The 11664-nt window shown below is 36.5% G+C and overlaps 1 protein-coding gene across 1 annotated transcript in view; it reads left to right on the forward strand.

Annotated features, from left to right (window-relative positions):
• The first annotated feature begins 579 nt into the window (after positions 1–579).
• Positions 580–11664, forward strand: part of SLC22A16 (solute carrier family 22 member 16) — a 69316-nt gene continuing 58231 nt past the window's right edge. Inside the window, exon 1 of the mRNA XM_074310107.1 lies at positions 580–880. Coding sequence (XP_074166208.1) covers positions 828–880 — 53 coding nt within the window. The 5' untranslated portion in view covers positions 580–827. The remainder of the gene's footprint in view (positions 881–11664) is intronic.

Raw genomic sequence — 11664 nt, forward strand, 5'->3', positions numbered from 1 at the left:
AGTTGACGAATAGCTAGCTTCCTCAGTTCCCCAGGGAAGGAAATCGTTACTATTCTCTTCTTTCTCTGCACCTTACTGGAAGTTTGCAAACACTTTATATAATTTTCTCATTTGATCCTCAACCCATTTTATTGATGAGGATAATGGGAAGCTGGGAGAGGTTAATGACTTGCCCCAGGTTCATTTAGCTAATATATGTCTGAGGCTGAATTTAAACTCAGATCATGCTCTACATCCGGCAGTAAATTTATTGCACCACCTAGCAGCTAGGGGTGGGATGCACGGAGGTGCAACTGAGAAAGACAGAGGGGCGCTGGAATGGCACAATGGGGAGACCACAGAAAATAGTCACCACAGAGCAAGAAGGAAACAAAGAATAGTTGGGTAGATGGAGGCGGCAGCCAGAAATACTAGAGGGGGAAATTGTCGCCTTAAACTAGCTTGCCCAACCCTAATTTCCCAGGTGCAAAAGGATGATAGTCATTCCCCATGCTCTCCTCATAACACACACACACACATGTCACGCAGCTGGCTGCACAACTTCGGAAGAGGCGGGCACTCAGATCAAGCGCTCGGGTCACTAGGGAGAGGGGGAAGGGTGTAATCCGAGGGCATGACGAGCGGACTGGGGTGCCAGTTTGTCATTATGTCTGCATGCCCAAGGGCTTATGCTCGGGGCTGGGCGGGAGGTTTGGGGGTGGTCTCTAAGGGATACGCCCTAGTCTGGGCTGGGCTGAGCTGGATAAGGAGGGAAGGCAGCGGAGCAGTGTTCTTCTAGTTGTTTGTCTTTGGGGGACACACTCTCTTGGAGCCGGTAACCGAGCGAGATGAGTTCCGGCAACTTCGAGCTGATCTTCGACCACGTCGGACACTTTGGCAGGTACTGGGATGGTGTGGTAGTTCCTGCCTTGTCACCAAGATCCTCTTCCCCGCAGTAGCTCCCTCTCCTTTTCTCTAACTTCTTTCCTCTTTTAGGAAAGGGGGAGAAAAAGAAGAAAGGGACCTGCGCCCCACCTCTTTTGGTCTTTTATCTTCTTACCCTCCCACTTCTTCTCTTTTTCCTTCCTTTTCTTTCTCCCTTTCATCTCCTTCCATTCTTCTCCTCCAGTCACTTTCCCTCTTCTCTTCCTGTTCTCTTCAACTTCTCATTCATCTTTCCTTCCTTTCTTTTTCTCTTTTTTACCTTTTCCTCCTGTTTCCTTTACATCTCCCCTTCCCATTCCTTGTAGCTGCTCCCTTCCTTCATCTCCCATCCTATTCCCCCTTTCCCTTTTCTTCCTTCCGTATTGTCGTCCATGATTTTCTTCAAGGAAAAAGAAAAAAAAATGTGTCAGAGAGTATAGGAAGTTCCCCCTTTTTTTGTCCCCGAAAGTGCGTGGTGTGTTGGGACTGTGCGTGCAGAGACTTCTGCTACCCAATCAGACTTGCTGCTGCGGACGTTGGCTTGGAACATTTCTACCTCTCCCGGGGAGTCATCACCCCAGATTCCCTTCCAAGGTTCTAAGCGGGTGTTGTCCTCGCTTGACTTTTGATCTTGGTGAAGGACTGGATGAAAATAGGAAAAAAAAAAAATCAAAAAACAAAAAACAAAAAACCAAAAAACCAAAACCCTTACAGATGTTGGGGCAGGAAAAGAATGCCTCTTCCCTAACCCTCAGGTCAAGGATGAGTTCCAGGAAAGCAATACGTTTGTTAGGCCTTGGCAGTAGAACTTTTTAAAAAATGCCCCTGGTTCAAAGTAGATGGGTTACAGGTGTGACTTCCCGCCACTCTCTGCATAGCTCAAATATTTAAGACAGTCGATGCTGTCTCTTTTCTTTCACTTGCCCTAACAGATGCTGCTTTTTCAAAGCCTTGTTAACTCTTCGGATTTCTAGGTCTCTCACGATGCCTTTTCTTGAATAGGGACTCAGTAAATGTATATTGAATGAACGACTTTTAGACTGTGAGGTTATTTTCCATACTGCTGCTTTTCCTATAAATATATGTTGTTGAATGAATGATTGAAATGAAGACAAAAGTATCTATTTTAAAGTTGGTGAACTATGACTATGCAGAAGTGAGAAAAAGAACCTGACCAACACTTGTTAGAAACTTTAAGTACTATGTGAGGGACAGGAAGAGCATCTCTTTTGCTGGGGCAATTCAGAGAATATAGTCACTTAATGATAGCAGGCTCTGTTTTATTTAATGTTTGTATCTTTCCCCCAGACTATATTTGGGTTATTTTGTTTTGTTTGTGAGATTCTATTGAAGAGAGATCAGAGAAAATAGAGAGATGTGGCTTGAACTTGATCAGCAAGGCAAAGAAGGGGAAATCAAGGATCCTTAGTGACTCAACAAAAATGTGTTAATGGTTTATCTAACACCTGAATATTTATGCCCATTTTTCTCACTTATGTTCTTTCCTTGTCTAATTAAAGATTTGTTCTGGACACTTGCCCCCATTCTCATGATAATGACAAACAATCTTGGGAAAACAGGTGGGATGTACAGGTGGGATACAGTCAAGATTTCATCTTGATATGATTTAAGATTTAGAATCTGGAAATATATTTGTTTTAAAAACAACAACAGGATTCATATGTCCTAGGACTCAAAGTGGAATAAATTGAGACTGTCCAAAGAAACATCTGGAGTAGAAATCAATTTAATCTAGTAACTTAGTAATTAGTCATTTGCAAACCTTTAAAGTTTTGAAATAAAGTTCCTTTATTTCACTTAAGTTTTACCACAACCCAATAAGATAGGTAATATAAGTTTTATTTGTCTCCATTTTATAGATGAGAAATTGAAGCTCTGAGTGATTTAGTGACTTACAATGGAAGGAAGGAGAAGTTACCACTAGGAAGAGTTAGAAGTGTGATTTGAACTCTAGATTAGTTGACTTATCATCCATATCTCTATATCCATCCCTTGACTGCTCCTGAGTTCTAGTCCCATATCACACCCTATCTATTGGACATTGCCCTCACTGGATGTCCTGTTTTTGTTGTTCAGTTATTTCAGTCATGTCTGACTCTTTGTGACCCCATTTTTTTTTTGGCAGAAATACTGGAATGATTTGCCAAATTCAGGATCATCAAAGTTCCTTATGTTTTCCACCAAACCCACCCTTCTTTCAAACCTTCTATTTCTATGGTGGATGAAACCATCTTTTGAAACCAATATTCTATTATCTTCACCTACATTCATGATGAACTTCTTGCCATGATTCTAAGTCTGCAACATATCTTTCTTTATACTCTTTTTAACTCAGGTATTATCCTGACCCTTACTGTTCTCTCCCTCAAGTCTTTCTTATCTCCACAAAGCAGTTAGTGATATTCCTAAAGCACAATCTGAATGTGTCACTTCTCTGTTTGAAAAACTGGTGATGTCCTATTGTCTTTAATAAAATACTAACTTTCCTGTATGCATTTAAAATTCCTTCATAGTTTGACTCCTATTCTTCCTCCTTTTTCAAAATTAATTTAATTTTAAGTTTTAATTTTTAAAAATGAAATCTATTTTATCTCTTTTACATCTTCCTCATTGGGAAAAAAAAAGAACTCCTTGAACAGTAAGGTATACATAGTCAAACAAAAACAATTTCCTCCCCATTTGTCATGTCCAAAATATATATATTTCTTATTTTACACACTTAACACTCTAATTTAACATGGGATTTTTTCCTCTCATCACTTTGCTGTCAGGAGGGAACCAAGAAGTTCATAAGCTCCTAATATGTATCAGGTACTGTGCTAAATGCTTAATAAATATTATTTCATTCAAATAATCCTGTTGTTTATGATTATCTCCATTTTACAGATAAACGGACAGAGGTTAAATATAACAGAGGTTCACATAAGTGTCTAAGGCTGGATTTGAATATTCAGATCTATTAATTCTAGGCCAGGAACTCACCACCTCTCCTAGTTTTCTCAGGATATAAGTATCATGTTTTATCATTGGTCCTCTTGAATAGGGGTTCAACCTATCTTTCCAGACTGAATAATAATGTGTAAATGTTATTCTACTTCATTGAAGCTATATTTTCCCCAAACTGCCTGACATTATCTTTCACACATCTTTAATTCTAAACCTTGCAGAGATTATTTTCTTTTCAGATCTACCTGCTAGAAGACCTTCTTTTCTAACATCCAACACAAAGCCTTTCCTTTTCACTACCTTCTCCTGAAGCAATTAATGCCTCCTAGACACCAAAATGGCCTTGTATTATATTTACACATTTGTTGTAACCTCCCAACCCCTACCCCTATCTTAGTGCTTAGCACAATGTCTAGGCACATTGAATTATTGACAGAATACCACAACCTTGAGAACAAGGATTCTTTCATTTTTATCTTTATATTCCTGATGACTTTCATGTATTCTGTTGAGTAGAACTGCATATTATACTCTTGTTTCATGGAGTATTTTTTGGGAGGGAGGTGGGCTGGGAAAACCTTCTATAGCAGATTGTAGTCAGGCATACTCTTGGTTGCTTCTGGCTGTTGTATTTGTTTTTTTTTCCCTTTAAGATATCTTTTTATATTATTGACAAAAATGGGTGATTTCTATTGATTTGCTGCACTGAAGGGGTGGTAGGATGAGTGGAAGGAAGACCTCACTGAGGGAAAACAAGGAATGTAACATTGGGAGAGAGGTCAAAGGAGAACCACAGAGATGATTAAAGAATTGGAAAAGAGAATCTTTGGGAAGAGGTTAAAGGACTTAGTTTTGTTTGTTGTGGAAGTTTGAGGACTAAATATTTTCCCAAGCATATGAAGAGTTTTCACAAAATGGTGGTTAACTTTGGTTTCTTTTTTAAAGAAGCAGTAGAAATAAGTATAAATATAATATGAGGTATTTATATTATATAAAAATAACTTCTTTTACAGTGATGATTAAAAACTAGACTGAGAAAAGTAAGAAGTAACTTTTTATGGTAACTCTTTATAAAAAAGAATGAAAGAAAAAAGATGGTTTAGAAATAGTATTATCTATAGGTAAAGAGATTGAGTAAATAATGTGAAAAACAACAAATCCTTTCATCTAGCAAGTACTAAATTTGAACTGTAATTGATGGTAAATTCATTTATTTTGTGCCAAGCCCTTTTTCTGTCTTTCACTTTGCTCTCTCCATTCATTCACTTTTTTTTGCACATAGCATGATGCTTGGCACAAAATAAGTATTCAGTAAATGTTGCCTAACTAAGAGTAATGTTGGATGAAGAAAAACATGGTATGGTCAAAAGGACACTGGACTTATAGGCAGATTAGAGTTTGAGTTGGGCTTCTGAAATGTTGGTAGAAGTGTAACCATGCTCAAATCACTTAGCCAGAATCTGTTTATTCAACTGTTAACTAGGGATCATGTCATCTGTGATGGACTTATCTCTTCTCAACAATGCAGTGGTTCAAGGCAATTCCAATAGACTGGGAATGGAAAATGCCATTTGCATCCAGAGAGAGAACTATGGATACTTAATATGGATCAAAGCACAGTCACTTTGACCTTTTTGGTTTATTTTGTTTGCTTTTTAAAAAATTATGTTTTTTTCTCTTTTGGTCTGACTTTTCTTGCACAACATAACAAATATGGGGAAAAACAGGTATCATGCTGGAAGTACCAACTTTACAGGATTGCTGTGAGGAAGGGATTTTATGACTCTTTAAGAGTGCTTGAGAAAGGTGAAGAATCTTTAGTTGATGTTTTCAGAAGTCATACAGTCTCTGTCTTGCTTTTTTTCCTTACTTTTTTTTCTGCCTACCCATTCCCTCCACTTTTAAAATTTAATTCCTGTATACTTATCCTCTTCTATCTTATCCCTATTTCTATTAGTGCAACAGTTTATGAAGTGTGTAGTCAAGAGTAAATTGGATAGATTTATTTGTGCATCATAATTAATGGTCAGAATAAAGATAAGGTTGGAAAAAAAGGAATCAACCTCAAAAGTTAGCTTTCTCAATGACTGTACAGTATACTCCTATGTCCAATTCAAAGGGTTCTAAATTTTTGGTGTAGGAAAAGAAGACTAGAGCTGGGTTCACCAAACCTCTGTGTCATCATCTGTGTACTGGAAAGATATGTGCATCCATCTCACAAGATGATTAGGAAGAACTTATAGGTTGCTGAAAAATGGGAATTTTCTTCAAGCGTTCTTGTGAATAGCAGGAAACATGTATTTTCTCACTTTGGAAAACAGCATATGAGATGAAAGTAATTTGACCAAAGGCACATCATGTATAGAATCTGAAGTTTTAGGTAAAAATAGACTGAGATACTGAGATTCCCCAGTTTTTCCCTCTATGACAATGGAAACTTCATATTTCCTTCTCCTCCACAATCAAATCCTCCCTCTGTAATTGTTACCAAAACTGAAATATAGGCAATATTCAATAGTAGATAATAACTACCACAACTCATTTTATCACATTATTCAAATACAGTTTTGTTAATTTAAAAAATAAATAAATCATCCAATGATTTGAATGCTGCATGGTATGAAAAAACATGGAAAAGGGAGGTAGATTGTTTTGTGTGAGGGATAGCTGGGCCAAGTTATCCTAATTAAATGAGATTACTGTACAATAACAATGGAAAGGTGGATTGTAAAGGACTTTAAATGCCAAATACAGAAATTTTATCTAATCTTAGAGGTAATGGGAATTTATTGATTTGGAAAGTGTCCCAATTAGACAGGTCCATTAGGAATATTACTTTGGCTACTATGTGGAAGACGGTCTTTTAGCTTAGTCTCTCTTTAATTAGGCTTAAATTTCACCTTTCCCCCCTCTTAGTTGGTTCCTCATTTTGGTCTTGGGGATTGCTCTTTTTAGAAAAAATATTTTTATTTTTTCCCAGTTACATTTAAAACATGGGAGGGAAGAGAGGGAGAAAAAGGGAGAAGAAGGAGAGGGAGAAGGAGAAAGAGAAGCAGGGAGGGAGGGAGAGAGAAAGAGGGAAAGGGAGAGAATGTTTCAATTGTATTCAAACAAAATTAGTTTTTTCTCTGAGTATGGATAGGATTTTTCATCATAAGTCCTTCAGAATAGTCATAGATCATCATGTTGCTGAGAATAGCAAAGTCATTCACAGCTGATCATCCCAAATTACTTTGTACACAGTACATTTCACTTTGCTTAAATTTATGGAGGACTTTCCAGATTTTTCTAAGAGTATCTTGCTTATCATTTCCCATAGAAAAATAATATTCTAATGTAACCACATACTACAATTTATTTAGCTTTTCTTCAGTTGCTAGACATCCCCTTAGTTTCTAATTTTTTTTTGCCTGAGAAGAGAACTTCTATAGATATTTTTGTACCTATAGGTTTTTTCCTTTTTTTTTTTTTTTTTAATCTCTTTTGGAATTCATGCTTATATATAGTGGTATTGCTAGGTCAAAGGATATGCATGATGTTATAGTCCTTTGGGCACAGTTCCTATCTTTTATCAATTGGGGCATGGCTATTATATTTTTAAAATAAATTTGTTGCAGTTCCCTACATTTGAGAAGTGAGGCCTTCATAAGAGAAACTTGTTTGAAAATTCTTTTACAATTACTATTGCAAACTGTATTTCTCCCATTTATTCTACTCTCTCCTGTCACCCTGATCTTCCTCAATAGTGTTTTGCTACTGACCATACCCTCTCCCAATATTCCCTTTCTTCCTCAACTTACCCATTTCCCTTCTCCTCCTACTTTCCTTCAGGGTAAGATAGATTTCTATATCCATACTGAGTTTGCATATTATTTCCTCTTTGTATCAATTCTGATGACAGTAAGATTCACTCACTTCCCTTTTCCTCCTCTTCTCCTCCACTGTAAAGTTTTTTCTTGCCTTTTTTTATGGCAGATAATTTACACCATTTTAAAAATTTTTTTATTTTTTTGGTGGTAATTGTTCTTACTTGGAGTGAACCTCTACCTCTGTTCTTCTCCCTATGGTCACATTTCCTTAACTCTGAACAATGGTAAGAAGAGAGGCAAATTTAGCCCTGATTTTTAGGAAAACTTCTTAGCAATGAGAGCTTTTCAAAGGTGGAATGGGATGCCTAGAGAGATAATGGAGTCTCTATTTTTGGAGGTCTTCTGTCAGAAACTATGTGTTAGGTTTATTGTAAGGGATTCCTTTTGAATATAGGATAGACAAGAATGCTGCTGAGATTCCTTCCAGTTCCAACATTCTGTGTTCAGTTTTATTTATTTAATTTCTAGATATTAATTCATCTCTTTCCTTAGGTTCTCAAATTTGTTCTTTCCAATTGATTGTGTGGCAATTGCTTCATTAGTAGTTGTCATCACCATTCATCACCCGACAGTATGTAGTACTGTCTTAGTTTTGAAGCTTTCAGTTACAAATGTCTTTTTATCATGGAGAAATGGAGGGATAGAGAGGTGAAGTCACTTCATCTTAGAACCTTCATTTTGTTTTCTGTAAAATGATGGGGGGAGGAGGATAGGGATGAAGGTTGGATTAGATATATTCTGAAGTCTCCCAGAGCTAGTTATCTGAGATTCTCCATGCTGTGATGAAGTACATTTGGCCTAAAATTTCCAGCTGAAATATTTTTCTTTTCATTTTTTTTTTCAGATTAATAGGTCAGAAAAAATCTGAGGAATAGAGCAAAATGCTAGTTGTGATTCATTAGTAACTTCTCATTCAGTGCAATTCTCATGCCCTTCCATAAATTCTTTATAGAGTATCAATATCTGTTAGAGTATTAGAGGACTTTCACTGAGTCTTTTAATATTTTATGGATAACAATATAACACTCAGGTTGTCCATTTGCCATTTTTTGCTCTTGATAGGCAGGTAAATGTTGCAATAGATTGAACATGGAACCTGGAGTTAGGAAGACTTGAGTTCAACTCTAGCCTTAGACACTTAACTGCATGACTCTGGGAAAGTCATTTCATTTTTTTTGCCTTAATTTCCTCATTTTTAAAATGGGAATTAATAGCTCCTACCTACTAGGGCTGTTGTGAATATCAACAATGAGATAATATTTGTAAATGCTTTGCAAGTCTTAAAAGCAATCATATAAATGCTAGCTATTATTCACTGGTTAGCTATTGAATGTGGCTGTTCAACCTCCATTTCTGGTCACATGAGTACCTAATAATGTCTTTTACATCCCGTATCACATGCAAGTTATTGTTTGTTACATTCGCTAATTTACTTATATCCAATATCTCTTCCATAAAACTTATATTCTGACGTCATTTGTGAAAAGGAAAACCTTCCATAAAAGCTGTCTTTTCTCTGGAAGAGTATGAAAATGATGTGTTCCTCTTTTGTTGCCTAAAGGGAGAGGAATGACTTTTAACCATATTTCAGCTTCTATTTGAAAGAGGAGTAGAGTCTGGTGAGAAAAGGATATTTAGATGTCCTTCTCCCAGTTACCCTAGAAGAGTTTCAGGGGACTTCCCCAAACCAATCAAAGTTAACAGAAATAATAGTTTTCTCTCTCCAAATTGTAGGTTTTTTCTCTTACAACATGACATAGGAACAAAAGTCCTTTATTCCACAGTGCTGTTTTGTAAGGAATAGAATCAGATAATTGAAGATACTTCCTTTTGACATATAATACCCTTCTTCACTCCAGTCTCTGATGAGGAGATAGCTCTTCTTGCCAAAACTAATCTACTTACATCTATCCTTGATCCCATATTTCCTATTTTATCTAATAAATTGGTCCTTATGCTCATCCCTTCTCTCAACAATTGTCAATCTCGTTCCATCTTCTGACTTATTTTTGGCTGCTTACAAGTACTTCTCTGCCTCTTTCACCCCTGAAAGATCCTCACTAGATTCTATCATTTTGTTGTTCAATTATGTTTGATTCTTCATGTCTCCATGGACCAATTCCATGGGATTTTCTTGATTAAAAATATGGAGTGGTTGCCATTTCTTTCTCCCGTTCATTTTACAGATGAGGAAACTGAGGCAAACAGGATTAAGAAGTAAGTGTCTGAGGCTGGTCTTCCTGACTAAGCACAGAGGTCTATTCACTGAATTACTTAGCTGCCTCAGATTCTCTCATCCTTATAAGCTATTGTTCTATATCCTGCCTCCCCTTTACAACTGAACTCCTTGAAAAATCTGGCTTCTCTTGATGCTTCCACTTCTTCTGAAACTCATATCCTCTGCAGTAAAACCTCAGATTTCATCATCAAATTTAATCTTTTATCTCCAAAGTTATCTGTGATTTTGTAATAGCTAAATCTAATGACCTTTTCTGAATCTGAATTAAAAAAAAATCTCTATAGCAATTGACACGTGATTATCATTGCTCTTGTTTTTTCTCCTACCTATCTGATTAACTGCTCTTTACACTCCTTTGCTTAGTCTTTCTCACTGTCAGTGTATGTCAAAATTCTGTTCTGGGCTCTCTTCTCTCTGTCACTCTCTCCTTCTGTCTCTCTTTCTCTCCCTCTCTTTCTCTCTTAAAACAAAACAAAACAAAACAAAACAACTATGTCGCTTGATTTCTTCAACAACTCCAATGTATTCAGTTATTATCTCTGCAGATAATTCCCAGTCTTAGACATCCATTCCTGGACTCTTTCCTGAGCTTAGTCACATACCAAAAATTGCCATTTAGACATTTCAACCTGGATTCCCTGTAAATATTTAAAATTTTTCATGTGCAAAATTGAACTCATTATCTTCCCTCCTAAACTTTTATGAACTTCTTTACCTACATTCTTCCAGCCACTGAAGTTTAATATCTAAGTGTTTTCTTCAACTCTTCACTTTCATTTACTCTATAAATACAGTCTGTTGCCAAATCTTGTTTCTACTTCTACATCTCTTGAATCCTTCATCTCTGTGATCACACAAATACTATCTTTATTCAGGCTTTCATAACTTTTCATCTGGGCTATTTCAAAAGCCTTTTAAAATGGTTTTCCACAGCTGCTAAAATGATTTTCCTAAAGCACTGATCTAATCATATCACACTTCTTTGAACTTCAATAAACTTTAGAAATTTCCTGTTATCTTTGGGATCAAATATATAGTTCTCTGGTTGGAATTTAGAACTTTTAATAACCTCTGTCTGTTTTTTTTAAAAAAATATATTAATCCCCTCAGTAGAATCCATGATCCTCTTTGTTTCTCCTTGAGGATATTCTCCATCTCTTCTTTCTTTGCTTCTTAAAATCCCTGGTTTCCATCAAGCTCACATGCTACCTTCTGTAGCAGGTCTGGTCTCACCAGCTACTAATGCTTTTCTTCTTTCTGCATTTATCTTTTATAAGCCTATTTATAGCCATTGTTTCCCCTCATTAGAATGTAAGCTCCTTGGAGTCCGAGAATTTTTTTTTGCTTTTTATTAGTATTTATAGCACCTAGTATAGTAAAGACTTAATAAATGCTTCTTAGTTGATTTAGATAGCTAGTGATAACACTTTGAAAAGTACAACACTCAATATTGAAATAAACCTATTTTATACACACATAAATATAAGAATCACATCTGTGTGTGTGTGTGTGTGTGTGTGTGTGTGTGTGTGTGTGTGTGTGTGTGTGGGCAATATATGTTCCATCTCTATTCTTAATCAAAAAATAACTCCAGTGATGAAACATTTACTTCAGTGCATCTGGAATCTCCTCTGTGTAATTTCCTCCTCCATTAGTGTAGCCCTTCTTTGTTTTCTCATCCCTTGG

The sequence above is a fragment of the Sminthopsis crassicaudata genome, chromosome 4 (genome assembly GCF_048593235.1).
Source record: "Sminthopsis crassicaudata isolate SCR6 chromosome 4, ASM4859323v1, whole genome shotgun sequence".
NCBI classification, from domain to species: domain Eukaryota; kingdom Metazoa; phylum Chordata; class Mammalia; order Dasyuromorphia; family Dasyuridae; genus Sminthopsis; species Sminthopsis crassicaudata.